The sequence below is a fragment of the Pleurodeles waltl genome, chromosome 5, assembly GCF_031143425.1.
Source record: "Pleurodeles waltl isolate 20211129_DDA chromosome 5, aPleWal1.hap1.20221129, whole genome shotgun sequence".
Lineage (NCBI taxonomy): Eukaryota > Metazoa > Chordata > Amphibia > Caudata > Salamandridae > Pleurodeles > Pleurodeles waltl.
The window spans coordinates 683,116,889-683,133,660 of record NC_090444.1 but is presented as its reverse complement, the minus strand read 5'-3'; the positions used below and the strand labels follow the sequence as shown (position 1 = coordinate 683,133,660).

General features: G+C 45.0%; 1 protein-coding gene across 2 annotated transcripts in view; it reads right to left on the bottom strand.

Moving 5' to 3' along the window:
- Positions 1-16,772, bottom strand: part of TULP4 (TUB like protein 4) — a 682,961-nt gene that overhangs the window by 133,185 nt on the left and 533,004 nt on the right. For both annotated transcript variants that reach the window (XM_069234583.1, XM_069234584.1), the window contains exon 11: positions 2,449-2,593. In XM_069234583.1, coding sequence (XP_069090684.1) covers positions 2,449-2,593 — 145 coding nt within the window. The remainder of the gene's footprint in view (positions 1-2,448; positions 2,594-16,772) is intronic.

Here is a 16,772-nt window from a genome sequence, read left to right as displayed (position 1 = left end):
GATATTCAATCATTTGTTTTCCCAATGTGTGTCCTCTTACGAGGATGAGAAGCAAGAGTATTAGAGCTCCTATCCTGCCTGTCAGTTAGAATGTATTTATTTATTAATAGCACAGACACTGGGCTGGAGCTCTTCACAATGAACAGGGTTTGTTACAAAGATACATGATTGCGAAGACATAAGATTAAAAGTCAAACAAAATGTAGAGATTACATATTTCTGAGATGTAGCGGCTTGCCTAATGACGCCCAAAATGAGAATGGTAGCTAAAGCCATGATCAGAGTAATTGTTGAGGCTACACAAATGTCTTTAAAGGAGGAGGGCTTTAAAGTCAAATTTGAAGACAGTTGTTGGAGAGGTGGTGTGTAGCCAAGGACTTCCATATTCTGATTGTGCTTCATGAGAATGATTGTGCCATGCTTTTTAAAGGTTGTGGGTTCATGTAGCAGTGTTTTGGCACCAAACTATGGTCTGGTGCCCCAGGAGATCGTGAGTTTGTCAGCCAGGTAGTGTAGAGTGGACAGTATATAGGCCCTTGTGTGTGAATCAAGCAGTCTTGTATAAGGCTCTGGCTTCAATGGGCAGCCAGTGGAGAGTATGCAGCATCAACGTGATGTGATCATTTTTTATAGCCCTGTAAAATGTAGCATACTGCAGAATGTAAGATAGATTTAAGGGGAGAGATGGATCTTCAGGATACTGGCCATGAGTGACTTGTAGTAGTAAAGTCTTGAGAGCACCAAGGCATGGGTCAGAGTTTGCAAATCTTGCATGGAATGAAGTAGTGGATTCCTAAGAGAAGGCGTAGTTGGTATTGGGCATTTTTTGCCCTGGCGTTGACTTGCGATTGAAGATTTAATCTTTTAACTATGATGACTCCTAGGGATTTGGTGCTGTCCACAATGGTGGGTTTACTTTTTAGGATGTTGAGTGTGTACATCCAGGATTGTACTGGAGGTCGTGGTTGTGACTAAGTGAGGAGGAATTCGGTTTTAGAAGAGTTTAGTTTTTGGTGGTGTAAATTTTATGTACCGTGAAATACCTGACAGCAAAAAAAATAAAAATTTTTTAGGGAATAACATTAGCTTGAACCACTGCTATTTTTTAAGGAGATATCAGGTCTCTAAAGATTACTTGGCAATTTTATTTAAAGCAATGGAACAGGGGCACAATAGGACCCTCAGGTTCTGACTAATGAGGTACTTCTGATACACTGAGAGAGAACACATTGGAAACAAAGGGTTTTATGCAAGTTGTAGAGACTGCTCAAGAAAATAAAAAACTTTTTTCGAATCGTTTAGAACAGGTGTCCAACCCAAGTAATTTGTACAAGTACTGATCAAGACTACTTCCATTGGTGGTAACCTTACACATGCTCCATCTCAACATCAGTGAATTGTACTTCGTGTCTGGGGGAGCAAAATTCAGTCTAGAGCTTGATTAGGCACAATTCATGTCTGATAGAAATAGACAGCTGTCTCTATTTACAACAAGTCACAAAATTCATTCCATTCAAATGTGGGTCATGTCAGGCTTCTCAGCAAACACATAGGGCCCGATTTAGAGATCGGAGGACGGGATACTCCGCCACAAATGTGACAGATATATTGTTCTCTGCATTACATGTGACCCTTTGTGATGGAGTACTGAATCTGTGGAACTCTACATCAGGCCCTTAGTTCAGAGCTTTATAAGACACTGTTTCTGTGTTAGTAAAGATAAACAGTGCATGATGTAAGCTTCTTATCAACTATCAATTATATTCTCTTTACATATCCCAATCATTTCCTTTTTCCACTTGTCCAAGGATTTATTATAAGTTTTTGACTTTGCATTTTGGTGTACCCTGTTTTTCTTGTCCTAAATATCTGACATAAGCACAAAAGAAATGCACATTTTTGTAAACCTATCATCACCCTATGGGAAGCTGAGTTGTCACATTTAGGAAGGCTTCACTTCAGACATTATTAGATAACTGCTAATAGTAAAAAAGAAATCATGCCTAACTCACATGCCATTGAGTCAGTGAACCCAACTATATTCAACCTTTAAAACTTGATACATTTGGTACACTGGTGTTTACCCTCACAAACCATGAGCATCTCTTTAATGAGGATTTTTGAAGAAGGGAACTTTTAGACTCACCAATTAGCTTGCCTACCTCTGCCCTGCCTTTAACTGATTGAGAGTGACCAAACAAATTGTATTTTTAAAGTTTGCTGCCATTAAGAAAGAGTCCAACAAAGAGGCCCTCCCTTTGGACTAAGAGTGTAACCTTACCTGGTGACTCATGATGCCAACTACCTAGTATAAACAAGTAAGAAAGCAGTTAAAAGTCAAAATCAATTGCAAGATTTAAACACAAATTATAGATTGCTTAAGAGAAAAAACAATTCTGACAATAAAGAAAAGGTTCCATAGAATTCTGCAACCATATAGAATTGTACCTGAGTGATGTCTTCTAAAGGGAATTCACGGCGATTTAAGCTTGGTGAGCCAATGGAAGGTTTCCTAATTGGCAGTCTGGGAGATCTTGAGATCTCCTGGGCAGCTCGAGATAACTTAGGGGACTTTCGAGTCTCTATGTTTATTCTGCAGGTACAAAAATTAACACAAGTAATTTAATAAAAACAGCTCTTTAAGAACGATCAATTTTTTCCATTATGATGCACACTACGATACAATTTTCTTGGGCCAACAACAAAGATTGTAACAAAGATGTACAGGAAATTAGTTTTCTACACCACTGAGATGACTGCATGTTTAGAATCAACATAACATTGTTCATTGGTCATAGTGCCAGTCTTGCTCTGGGACAAGTTCAGATAACCACACCAATTTCAGCACAGCATATTTTTAGGTTTACTGCAAGATTTCCCAAGCTCACCCCAAACAAAACCATTTCTTAAATTTCAGAGATTAGCAAGTCGGTGCCATAAAGGCGACTGTAGCTTTCATCACCTCCACTTCATGTTTTAAAACATACACCTTAAACCAACTAAATGGATCTGTTAAAAAAATATATATATTAATGACGGAACCAATCAGTATTATAACAAACTAAAACCTATTTGTCAGGCAAGGGAATGCGATCAGGTCCCAAAAATAAGCAATGTAGAGGTATGTGGGAGTTGAGGTCACAATGGTGTGCCACTTCAGTTCTTGAAACCATTTTGGAGATTAGCAATGTAGGAAAGTACTATCCATTGAATGATAATGATATTGTAAACAAACATACTTGTTGCATCTTGTCTTTCTTGCATTCTATAAATATATATTAAGTTATATGAATAATAATTGATTTTGAAGGTGACAATTAGGCTCTGCCAGTTTTTTCACCTGAAACGTGGACTATTGAAATACGCTGTAATGCATAACTATTTTTCAGGGACATAAGAAAAAAGCATTAAAAAGTTGATAAAAGCCTTTAATCGCAATTTAAACCATCTTTTGGTGGCACCACTCTAATATTTGAAATTGTGGTCAATTTTAAGGTGATTTTACCACGTGAAACAGGTTGATTTCTTCTGTTGATTTTATATGCTACAGTGGAGAGAAAAGTGTTTTGTCTCGATTTTTGTCCATGGGATTTATTAATAATGATTCAGAGAACTAAAACAAGGATACATTTTCATAAAACTCACACTTATTGGCTTCCTCAAGCTAAGAAAAACAAGGATACTACGTTCAGCAGAAGATCTTTCTCTGATCAACTGCAATGTCTTCAAGGAATAACTTGATTACTAACATTCTACATTCATGTAAAGGAATATGTGAACACCATTTTGCTGGGTTAGAGTCTGTTCAGTTCGAAGCAATTCTTAGGGCGAATGCTGCAGGACAGGGGCAAAGAAAGGGTTTATACTTTATCAGGTACTATTAATGTAGATTTCAAAGTGTGATGGAAACATTGGGTGTTTCAGCATTTTTGGTGTAATACAAATCAGAGGGCTCTCGTAGCTAATGTGAGTTCCCAAGCTACTTCCAAGCACACCAGTCCACATCTGTTGCCCTCAGAAAATACATATTTCCTGAATGTAAATACTGCTCTACATTTTAGGAAAATAGGAACATTTTAGTCGAATTTTCTTTTTGTTTTTTTCGTCTTCCATTGTAATGCATGTTAGTAGAGGTTTTAGAGGGCCAGGAAACAATTCACTCTCAGATCTCAATTTTAATAAACAGGTTTGTGCTCAAATGGATGGTAAGTTGATCCAAAAGGGTTGCAGTTTGAACAATTCAATTCTCTCTTGGCATCTCCCGTTTCCTTTTGGAGTACCTTCATTTTGAATGCCTCTGAATTAAAATGTACACATGCTTCAACACCATGCTTTGATGAGCAAAATGCACATTCAAGATATATATTCTCTTGTCTTGTATGTGTGTACATCTTATAAATGGCTACTTTCAGAGTTAATTATAACACTATTTTAGGGCAGCATTATAACCTTGGAAAAAAGAAAAGGACTATGAGATCAAACAACAAAATCCTGCTCCATAGTCAGGGCATAATAGACAAATCCCAAAAGTTGAAGAAGTAAAATCCAGGTCCAGCACTGTTTAAAAAATAGTTTTCTAGTCTGTAGGTCAATCTTTCAGACCCCATCTTCACTCTCTAGTTATGTCTCTGTAAAATGCTCTGGTGCATCTTAGCTTGAAAGCAAAATTAAATACCTTCAGTAACTTTCTTTGTGGTAGAGGCTGTCAGATTCCTCCCCTTTTGAATATATCACAAGGTCTCGAAATGGATCCAGAAATGCTTTTCAGCAGTACCTCTGAGCACTCGTAGGTGGCTCTGTGCAACTCTGGACTGATGCAGTTCCGCTGCAGAAGTGACGTGCCAAAATAAGCACCACTCCAACAGGCTGTCTGCTGCTTTCGAATCTGTCTGCTGCCCCAGATGCAGAGCCCCAATAGCAAATTGGTTGTGACCAGTGTTCAAATTTCTAGACTTAGGATCTTACCGATAGAGTACAAATCATACAAGAGGAAGTAGAGTAGGGTTGGTGAGGAATCGGTGGTTAAATAGAGTGTAAACCAGAAAGACCAGTAAGTAACTTGTTCTTCCTAGAAAGACTACTAACCACATATTTCTCACCTTCTGAATAGATATCAAAGCAGTACCTATTTTGAGGGGAGTCTGTGAATTGACTCAAACCAGAAAAGTGCTTTAGGACTGAGTGGGCAAAACCACACCCTCTCAGTGATTCTGGCTTTTAAGACAGTAGTGCTTCTGGAACGAATGTAGCTGCCTAGCAGATGTCCAGGCCAGGGACTCTGTGTACCAATGCAGTGGTAGCAGCTTTGGGCCTGGAGGAATGCGTCCGCAGTCCTTCAGGAGGCTACTTCTTGGCCAAGGCATAGTAGAGCCTAATGCAGAGTACCATAATGTAGAAGGGGGCCTTTTCTGGATGTCTTGCCTTTTTTCACTGTAGCAAACTCCAGAAACAGTTGATAGTCTACTTTGTGTTCTTCTGTATGATAAATGTAAAAACTCAGGGGTCCAAGAGGAGGAGTCTCTCCTCCTCATTAGAGGGTAAGGCAGAGCACAGAACATCAGTAAGGTGATGGTTTGTCCCATGTGCAACGGAATCACAACTTTTAGAATGAAAGATGCTTGCATCCACAGAACCCGTTTGACTCCGATAAGGTGGTGCGGCGGTTTCTATAGAGCTTGAAGCTCACGCATCAATGTTATGGCAACAATAACACAGTCTTGAGGGTGAGAACAGCTGCAGGGACAATTGTGAAGTGGCTGAAAGGAAATGCACATCAAATATGTGAGGATCAAGATAAGTTCCCAAAGTGACATGTGAAAAGTAGCGCAAAACAGATATTATATCCCTTACAAAAAACTCATTAAAACAAGTGATTTGAATAATGGGGGCTGGTTCCACAACTGTGAAAAGGCAGAAAGAGCAAAAATAACCCCCTTTAACTGTGCCCTTCTCAAAGCCTTGTCAAAACAAACAAAACATCAGATAACTTTGACTGGAGAGGGTCGATCTGCCATGTTCCACACACCAAGCTACAAATCTGTCCCAACAACAGGCGTATAGTTTATTTTCGAGGGTCACCTGGCTGCCAGATGACATCGGGCAAGTTTGGAGGGAGGTTGAAGGTGTTAAGATGTTGCAACTTTATCTCAAAGCATGAAGGTGGAGATTGCAAAGGTTGAGGTGCAGAATCCTGCCCCGTTACTGAAATTGCAGGTCCTCCTGGAGTGGCAGCTTGACCAGAAGACAGATGCTTATACCTTGGCACTTTGGATACCATACTCTCTTTGCCCAGTCCAGAACCACTAGGATGCCTTTGGCCTAGTCAGTCCTGAGCTTCTTCAGAACTCAGGAGAGGTATTGGGGGAAACACATACAGGAGTACCGAATTCTACCCTAGGCGGAACACATCTCCTAGTGAGAGATGCCTTGGAAACTCCAATGTGCAGAATTACTGACATTGTGTGTTTGGCTAAGATGAAGGGGAGCATCAGGGAAGGATTCAGTTCTGACTTTGGCAAGGTGATAGTGAACCCCAATGATGACAGGATGTTCAGCACAGCCTTGAAGTGGTTGACAACTGCCTGGGGCAAGACAGCTTTCAACAGCCGGGTATTGAGGTAGGGGAAGATTGGATGGAACCCCTGATCTCCGAAGGTGTGCTGCTACCACCACCATCACTTTTGTGAACACCAAAGGGGTGCTGGAGAGACCTAAGGGGAGTACTGCGAACTGAAAATGCTCTTCACCCAAGTAGAACCAATGGGCCTGCAGGATGGAGATATAGGTATAGGTGTTTCCAGAAACAAGGCTATCATCAAGTCTCCAGAGTTGAGGGTAGACAAGGCCTGGGCCAAGTTGAGCATTCTGAATTGGTCCTTCCAGAGGAAGGCACTGAAAGAGCTGAGAGAGTGCAAGTTTAATGTAAGTACAAAGGCCTCCATCTTTCTTAGGCACCAGACAGTAGCAGGATTAACAACCATGTCCCACTTCTGGTGCAGGTGCCCTCTCTATAGCCCCTTTGGCCAAAAGGACTTGCACGTTCTGCCATAAGCCAGGCAGACGTTCCTCCATCAGTCGGTCTGCGGTCAGTGGAAGGTCTGGGAGAATAGCTATTTAGGGTAAGGTGTATTTATCGGACAATCTACAGGACAAACCTGTCCAATGTTATGGTATGCCAACCCGAAAAGAATAGTTGGATCAAGCCGCCAACCAGGTCGCTTTGCTCCACTGAGGGAACAGTAAAGGGACTTAGCTGGTGGGACTGCAGGAGGCAGAGGGCATTCAGTAGGTTGGCTGACTGGCACGCTGACCCTGACCGCGGGATCAGTGGGTGCCACGGCCTCAGCCACAGAACTGCTGGGCACCTTGCTAAGGCAGAAGTGGCTGCTGATATGGAGAACCTCAGCCGACACTGTGAAAGAAATGGGAGGGATGATGCAGTTGGTGAGATCGGATAGATAGTGCCAGGGAGCGTGCTGTGGCCCTGCTCTCTCTGAACTAATCCAGAGTGGAATTTGCTTTGTCCCCAAAGAGATGAGTCATGTCAAAGGGCATGTCGATAAGGAACAATTGGATATTGCCTGAAAAACCCATCAACTGCAACCAGGCATTACAACAAATGGCAACACTGGTGTCAATGGCTCACCCAATAAAATCGGTGAAAAGCCAAATTGTGAATTTGACTGCGTCATGACCATCCTGTATAGCATGGGTTAGAACAGATCAGAGGTGTTCTCGAACACTTAAAAGAACTTGAGCCACCAAGTCCCAAAAAGTGTGGAAATAACAACCCAAGAGGCAACTAGCATTGACAGACCGAAAGGCCAAACTGGTGAAAGAAAATAACCCCTTCACAAAGGTCTCCCCCCTTTTGGACTCTCTATCAGGGGAGGTAGTCCAAAAAGTATTTGTATCTGTCCAGCTAGTAAGTACTGGCACCACTAACCTCTCATGAAAGGAGTGCCAAGACAAAAATGTAGGGCCTTCTGGGGTAGGTCGGAGGCTTCTCGCAATTTGGCTATTTACTGGGGGTTAGAGTAAAGTTTGGCCCAGACCTCTAAGAGACTATCAGTGAATGCCTCTTTAAAAGGTGGTAGAGGTTTGCCCCAGCTGGAGCACTTCGGTCAGGACATTGATTTTGACCTCTAAGGTAGGGAGCAGGAAGTCAATAACTTTGGCTGCTCTCCACATGACCACTGCAAAGGAAGCACTCTCTTCAGTGGCAGGACTTGGATAAGACAGAAGGCCAGAATCAGGAAAGGTAAGAATGCCACTGGCCTCCTGGAGGTCTTTATACCAATTTTCTGCATGGTAGGGTTGGCCAATTTCATCACTGGTGTTATATTTGTTGTCGGAATCCATCCTAAAGAAGGAATGCAATGCATGATTCTTCTTTGTGGAGGTGGAACATTAAGTTGTGGAGGTAGCAGTTCGATGGAAACTCAGCACGGCCTTGTTCAAAGTTGTAGGGATTCAGAGTCCAAGAGCGCAATGGAAGCCTTATCCTTCCGGCGTCAATGGAGTCGGCGTTGATGCTCTGGGAACTGGCATGGACCGTGTGGCCAAAGATAGAATGGGTGGTGGTTTTGGAGGGTTCAACTGGCACAAAGATCGAAATTGCTGGGGGTATCCCATATGTAAGGGCTCTTACCTCCTTGGGGCTCTCAGGAGTGCTAGAGGGAGTTAGATCGGATGCTAAGAGTATGAACATAACCTTGTGGAACACTTGGATCCGCTTCTGTGTTGCGTACAGCCTATGAAACTCAGGCTGTTCCAGGATAAGTAGTGGGATTGGCTCCAAAGCAGACCGACTTCAGGAGCAACACCAAGATGGTACTGTGACACCCTTGCTCCTTCTCAGGAGTACGAAAGCAGCAGGAAGGGGCAGAGCCCCCACTTGGATTTAAAAAAAGTTTTTTTTTCTTTAACCTACCTGAAGATTGAGTGCAAAGAGAATCAACCTCTGAATCGACTCCTGTGACTTCTGGACCGGAAGCAAGATCGACCTTTGGATAGATATCAACGAGGAGTCTTCCAGTGCTTGACTATGTCCAGTTTTGCCTTGTGGTCCTTTATGGCTTTTGGGTTCATCAATGTGCTATCACTGCAGGCCTTAAGAAATGTGACACGACCCCAGGAACACAAGGCAAACCTCATGACAATCTGTCACAGACATTTACTTGCAACAATCCTTACAAGGTTTAAAAACTACAGGTCTAAATGAGACAAAAGGTAGCTCTGGATTCACGTCAGGTGGCGTGGGAAGACAGAAACTGACATCAGCGTGTGGCGCCTATATATATAGGATCTGTACATCATTTAAGGAGCATAATGGCATTCTACCGGCAGGCAGAGATACTCCTTAAAAAAGTCTGACACCAGGGGAATATTCAAAAGATGAGGAACCTGGGTTAGAAGTCTCTATCTGAAACACTTCAAATTATGTGTGTTATGGTACTGTTTAGTACTTTACTGTGCAGCTCCAAAAGGAGACTTGTAAATGCATATAGATATATAAACAATGAATGTATGCACCCACTACCCCTTTCTTAGAACTCACCATTTCAGGTGGCCAGCTCACACCCCAAGAGTTGGCAAGATGGGAGGAGACTGAGATCCAAACGTTGAGCGGCCTTTACAAGGAAGTGGCTCTTCAAACCATCCAGTCATTGACTAATGCCCGAGGGCTATATAACGGTCAGCTCCCGCTCCACAGCAGGATTGTGCACACATTTCAAAGGTTGTAGAGAACGACCGGTGTAGAATCTCCTACACATGGAGTGATATAAATGTTATATACCATTGTGCCTGGACATAGAATAATCACTTGGTTCTCTACAGAGCCATGGTTGACCATTCTAGGATTTCCTTACAAATAGTTTTGGACTGATAGGAAGAGAGATCGGGTGCCTTACAAAGAGAAGAAATGTCAGAAGGCCTTTATATATCCCAGATTGTCTCACTAAATAAATGTTTTAAATGTATCCAGTTTAACATTCTTCATAGAGCTTATCTCACCCCTTCCACAGACTTAGGCACAGGCTTCGGATGGTTATCCTCGGTGCCGACACTCAAAGCAGATTTCCTACATATGTTGTAGCAGTGTGCTTCAACCCTTCTGGAAGCAAATATTAGTAATGATTTCATTGGTGACAGCTAGCCAGATAGTGGAACAGGTTAAGGCCTGTATTATTGGAATTTCCTTTAGGTTCAACAAAGTCAAATTCATTGATTTAGCCACAATTGTGGACAAACTAGCAAAAATACTTGGATTTATGTCCCATGTGCCCCTGCATTTTCTATATCGGAAGCAAACAGTAGAGTACTGGGTGGAGGTAAGAAGTAGTCCTCTCCACAGGGAGGAAAAAAGGGGACTGCATAAACAACCAATAGCAATGATTTGGGGCACTCTAATACTTATTGTAAAAAAATAACTAGAAAGATGATGGGAGCCGGCCCAGCCCCACCACCTCAACAAATTCTCTAGAGCTTGAAAGACACTCGGGCACAGGACAATAATTACCACTACAGGCCTGTAACATTGCTCCATTTAGTCCGCTTTAGCCCATCACTTGCTTAGGTCTGGAAGGTCTGCTGAATTTACTAGTATTGCTCTGAGATAACCCTGATGCTAGCTAGGGTAGTGCCCGGGGACCCTGATGGGTCAGTGATGTGAACTTACAAACATACCAGACTGCTCTTATTAGAAGCTTGCCCCATTTATCGGGGTGTAAGTCAGAGGACACTCCAGAGGGAGGTGGGTGTTGGTGGAGTGGTCTGTTTTTTTCTTTTTTTTTTAAAGAGCGTCAATTGTAACCCCACTAGTTATGTTTACGAATGGGATCTATTCATTCTGTGTTTCATGTTAGCTGCCTCTTCACAGTCACTCTAATGTACTGTACATTGCATATCCTTTACTATGTTCTTAGATCACAATATATGGCCATGTGTACTCTCCTTAATTTAAGTGTTAAAGCATGTATTGATTGTATAACACTATAATCAAAGTACACAAAATAATAAAAACACATTTTGAAAAAGAAGCCTAATGAATTAAGTAAGATAGTTTAGCAAGGTCACTGTGGCCATCTGCTGAGTGGTCTGCAAGTTGTAGGTTCGAATGAATGCCAAGTAATCAATCAATCAGTCATTTGTAGAGCGTGTCACTGTCACCCTTGGGAGTATCTGGGCACTGGAGTGTGATGTCTCTGTCAAAGACCCAGGTCTAGAGTCTCTTCCTGAAGTCTGCCAGTGAGGATGCCATTTGGAGGGGGAGAGGTAGGTCGTTCCAGACCTTGGCAGCGATGTATATAAAAAGGCAGCCACTGCTAAAGCTGCGTCGGATTCTGGGTGTGAGTGCAAGGGCCAAAGAGGAAAAGTGCAGGTGTCTGGTGGGTTGGTGGAAGTGTAGACGGTGGTTCATGTAGTCTGATACTTAATCATGTAGGGCTTTGTAGGTGTGCGTGAGGAGCTTGAAGTGGGGTTGATGTGGGTGAGCCTGGAAAGGATCAGGATAAGTCTGGCAGTAGTGTTCTGTATTGTCTGGAGTCTCTTTGGGAGCTGGGAGGACATGCTAACATAGAGAGCATTACCGTAGTCAAGGCGGCTGATGAGGGTCTGGGTGACAGTTTTCCTGGTGTTGGCTGGGATCCATCTGAAGATACTGCAGCGCATGCTGAGGGTGTGGAAGAAGGAGGGGTGACTGAGTTGATTTTCTGCTTCATGGTCAACTCACTGTTGAGGATGATGTTAAGGTTGCGAGCGTGGTCTGTAGGCGTGGGAGTGGGTCCGAGTTCGGCTGGCCACCAGCTATGGTCCCACATGGAGATGTTTTCCCCAAAGATCAGGACTTTCATCTTGTCAGAGTTTAGCTTCAGGCAGTTAGTTATCATCTAGTCAGCTACGGTGGTCACGGCATTGTGGAAGTTGTTTCTGGTGGTGGAGGGGTCTTCAGTAAGCAAGAGGATAAGTTGAGTACCGTCTACGTAGGAAATGATGATGTGCCTGTGGGATCTAACCTCGTCCGCCAGGGAAGTCACGTAGGTACTGAAAAAAGTGTGGTCGAGTAATGAGCCTTGGGGTGTGTGGCAAATGATTCTCTTGGGTGCGGAGGTAAAAGGAGTAGTCAGACACTCTGAGTGTGTCATATTTGATTCAATCCATTTGAGGGTGTTGTTTTGCAGTCTGATGAGGTGGGAGACTGTGTAGAACGCAGCTAATAGGTCGAAGAGGATCAGGACAGTGGTTTCCCCACAGTCGAGGAGATCTCTGATGTCATTAGTGGTGGCGATGAGTGCAGTCTTGGTGCTGTGGGTGAAACAAAAACCTGTTTGAGAGGTGCCTAGTAGGCTGTTTTCTTCCAAGTAGCTGGTGAGCTGCTAATTGTTGGCCTTCGCGAGTACTTTGGCCGGGTAGGGGAGTAGAGAGATAGGCCTTTAATTCTTGAGCGCATTGGGGACGGCAGAGGTTTTTTTTTCAGGAGGGGTTTGATTTCCGCATGTTTCCATTTGTCCAGAAAAATTGCCAAGGTGATTGAGGTGTTGAGGATGCTGGTAAGTTCAGTGTTGATGAGGGAGTTTTGTGGTTGAACAGGTGGTCGCGGCATGGGTTGGTGGGAATGAATGGATGACATGATGGCTGAGGTGGATTTAGTGGTGAGTGGTGCCCACGTGGAGCTAGCACTGGGGGGGGAGGGACAAAGACAGGTTTTAGAGAGCTGAGGTTGGAGATCGTGGGTTGGGGGTAGAAGTTGTTGGAGATGGTGGCGATCTTGCTGTAAAAGTCTGAGAGGGTGTTGCAGAGTTCTTGGGAGTGGTGGAGGATGTTCTATGCGGCTTCTGGGTTGGAGTATTCTTTGACTTTTTTTAAAAGTTCTTTTGTGCGGTTGGATGCAGTCTCAATGCAGGTCATGATGGCTGCTCTCTTGGCCTCCTTGAGTTGTCAGTGGAGGCTGTGGAGGACTGCTCTTTAGGCTGTTCTATCAGAGGGGTTCCTGGTGGATCGCCATTGTTTCTCGAGCTTGTAGCAGCTGCGTCTGGTAGTTCTGATCTCCGGAGTGTACCGGCTGACGTCTGTAGAGGTTTCGTTGGTTCTAGCTGGTTTCAGCGGGACAACTGAGTCAGCGCATTCAGGATGGCCTGGTCGAGGTAGGATGAGGCCTTGGGTTTGGATGAGCTGAAGGCCTGCTGTGATTCAGTTACTCTGCTCCAGCTGCGGTAGTCGGCTCTGGCGTTTTTGGTGGTGGTGTGCTGGGTGTCGGTGATGGCGAAGTGGAAAATGCTGTGGTCGGACCAGGAGAGTTCAGTGACGTGGCTAAATGTGACTCTGTCGCTGGAGGTGAAGAGGGGGTCGAGGGTTTGTCCGGCTGTATGTGAGTGGGTACGTTGACCAGCTGAATGAGGCATATGTTGCTTAAGTTCTCGAGGAGGGTGGGGGACTTGGCGTCGTCTATGTTGAAATTGAGGTTGCGGAGCAGAATGTAGTAGTTGGAGTTGACAGCTAGTTGTGCGATGTTGGGGGATGCCGTCACAGAAGGCCGGTTGGGGTCCTGGGGGACTGAATATCAGGGTGCCTCTTAAGGTAGTGTTGGTGGCAGTTTGTAGTTGGAAATTGAGGTGTTCAATGAGAGGTAAGGTGGTGTTGGTGGCGATGCAGTGAATGGTCTTCTTGAATATGATGGCGATGCCCCTGCCGTGTTTGTTGGAGCGGTACTGGTGTATGATCTTGTAGCCGTTGGGTGTTGCAGTGGCATGTCGGTGTTTGAGGAGAGGTTTAGCCAGGTTTTGGTGATGAAGGCTATATCTTACGATACGGAGGTGATTGTGTCCCAATTTTTCGTGGCATATTTGCAGAGGGGTCAGGCGTTGAGCAGGATCCAACAGGGAGATCTGGGTTGACCGTGACCTTCTGGGTGGCTGCGGCGTAGGCTCCTGAGTGGACTGGTGGCTCGGTGCTGCAGGAGAAGCAGCAGTTTCAGGAGGTGAAGGGTCCATTGGTAACACAAGAGGATGTGGTGCAGCAGTTGTTGCTGTGGCGCCCAGGATTCATAGCTCTGAGCTCCTCACTGGAGTAGCGGTAGGTGGCTGGAGGGCAGGCGCTGGGAGCAGTCCAGATGTGGATGGGGCGTAGATGAGCTTGCCTTTGGCACACCAGTGGCATGATCACTGCGCAGACACGCTGTGGCCTCCATTAAGTAGGTCATGGGGGAGGGCAGGGTGGCGGGAAATGGTGGGAGGAGGGAAATGGGGAAGACAGCAGAATGAGCAGAAAAGGCAAACAGGGATAAAAACTAGCAGAAAAGAGTGCTAAACGAGCAGAAAAGCAGGGAAAAAGGTGCAGAATACAAGCAGAAAGAAGGGGAAAAAGGTGCAGAAAACATGCAGAAAAGAGTGAAATAGGAGCAAAAACAAGCAGAACAGAGAACAAAAGGAGCAGACAAATGAGCAGAAATCATACAGCTGAAGGTGGCATTGGGCAAGCTGGACAGGAGACTGACAGGGGGAGCTGGCACAAGGACCTGCTCAATGAGGTAGTGCTGCAACCTCCATTAAGTAGGTCCTGGTGTGGAGGGTGGGGCACTGTTTGGTGGGAGGAGGGAAATTAGGAAGAGAGGAGAAAAGGCAAGCAAGGCAAAAACAAGCAGAAAAAATTGAAAACGGAGCAGAAAAACGAGCAGAAAAATTGGGGGGGGGGGGGTGAGTGCAAAAAACAAACAGAAGAGAGAAAATGGAGGAAAAACTAGCAGAACAGAGGACAAAAGGAGCAGACAAATAAGCAGAAACCAGGCAGCAGAGGGTGGCAGGGGGAAGGCTGGACAGGAGACTGTCACAGGGGGAGCAGGCATGAGGACCTGCTCAACGGGGTAGCGCTGCTGCCTCCATTAAGTAGGCCCTGGGTGGAGGGCAAGGTGGTGGGTGGTGGGAGGAGGGAAATGGGGAAGAGAGGAGAAGAAGCAGAAAATGCAAGCAGGTCAAAACCATGCATTAAAGAGTGAGCAGAAAAGAGAGGAAAAAGATGCAGAAAACAAGCAGAAAAGAGGGGTGTTGGAAATGGCCCTTTTTGCAGGGTTATCCCCAAACATTTTGCCTTAATCCTCCTATTTTTTCAGGTCTGTTTTTGCTGGTTTATTGTCTCTCCACACTTTACCACTGCTAAAGTGCAAGTGCTCCCTATAGAAATTGTACTGTTGATTGGTTTATCCATGATTGGCATATTTGATTTACTGGTAAGTCACTAGTAAAGTGCCCTAGAGGTGCCCAAGGCCTGTAAATCAAATGATACTAGTGGGCATGAAGCACTGGTTGTGCCACCCACATTAGTAGGCGTATAAACAATGGCTCAGACCCGCCACTGCAGTGTGTGTGTGCAGTTTTAAACTGCCAATTCGACTTGGCAAGCAAGTGTACCCACTTGCCGGACCTAAACCTTTCCTTTTCATACATGTACTGCACCCCTAAGGTAGGGGCTAGGTAGCCCCATGGGCAGGGTGCAGTGTAGGTTTAAGGTAGGACATGTACTGGTGTGTTTTACATTTCCTAACATTGTAATACTGCCAAATTAGTTTTTCACTGTTGCAATGCCTATCTCTCTCATAGGTTAACATTTGGGCTGCCTTTAAATAACCCTAAAGCACAGATTTCCTTTGGGAGCAGATAGAAATATGAAGTTTAAGGTCTCTGAACTCACAATTTAAAAATACATCTTTTAGTGAAGTTGGTTTTTAGATTGTTAGTTTGAAAATGGCACTTTTAGAAAGTAGACACTTTCTTGCTTAAACCATTCTGTGACTCTGCTGTTTGCGGATTCCCCGTCTGGGTCAGTTTGACGTTTGGGCTCGTCACACCTCTCCTCCAGACAGTGACACAAAGGGGGCTGGGGTGTAGCCTGCGTATTCTGATGAGCCATCTGTGCTGGAAGGGAGGGGAGGAGTGGTCACACACACCTGAAAGGACTGTGCCTACCCTCACACAATGCAGTCTCCGACACCCTCGTGTGTGCCTGGGCCTGGCCTTCACAAGGAAGGATCTTGCAAACACTTAAAACTTTGCTTTGAAGTTTACCAACTCCAAAGGCAGAAAGGGGTATAAGAAGACCCAAAACCCCAGACTTTTAGAATCTTTCTGGAGTCAAGAGGAACCTCTACCAAGGAGAAGAGCTGGAGGAGGAGTACTGTCGCTTTCCTGTGTTGCTTTGCTGGACTGGCCTGCAGTTGCTGCTTCTGCCTGAAAGGAGTGCAAAGGGTGAACTTTGGTGTGTGTCCTGTTTGAGAAAGTTTTCCAAGGACTTGAAGTAGAGCTTGCCTCCTGTTGGAAGTCTCAGGGACACCAAAGACTTCATTTTCCTCGACCTGCAGCACTGGGAACTGTGTGTTTTGTGCTGTTCAAGAGAAGAAACCACTGTGACGCCGCTGGCCTGTAATGTGACCTGCTGACACCGCATGGAATTGCATTGCCCCACTTTGCACCGCAACCCTGGTCTCACTGATGCATCATCGGACGACTTCACAGAGCCGCTGCTCGCACGGCGACCTGTGAGTCCCGCACTCTGGCATCGCCTGCTCACACCACAGTCTAGGCATCCCCGATGACGACGCTCCTGCTGATGACGGCGCTGCCTGCACCGTGGCCTGATCCCCCGACACCAGCATCATTGACTCCAGTGTCATCACCAGGCACCCTGCCTTCACCGTGGCCTGTGGACACTGCTTGTGAGGGTCACGAAGCACCGTTCTGTCCCGCACCGCTGGCTTGGGCCTACCGACAACAGCGTATCAG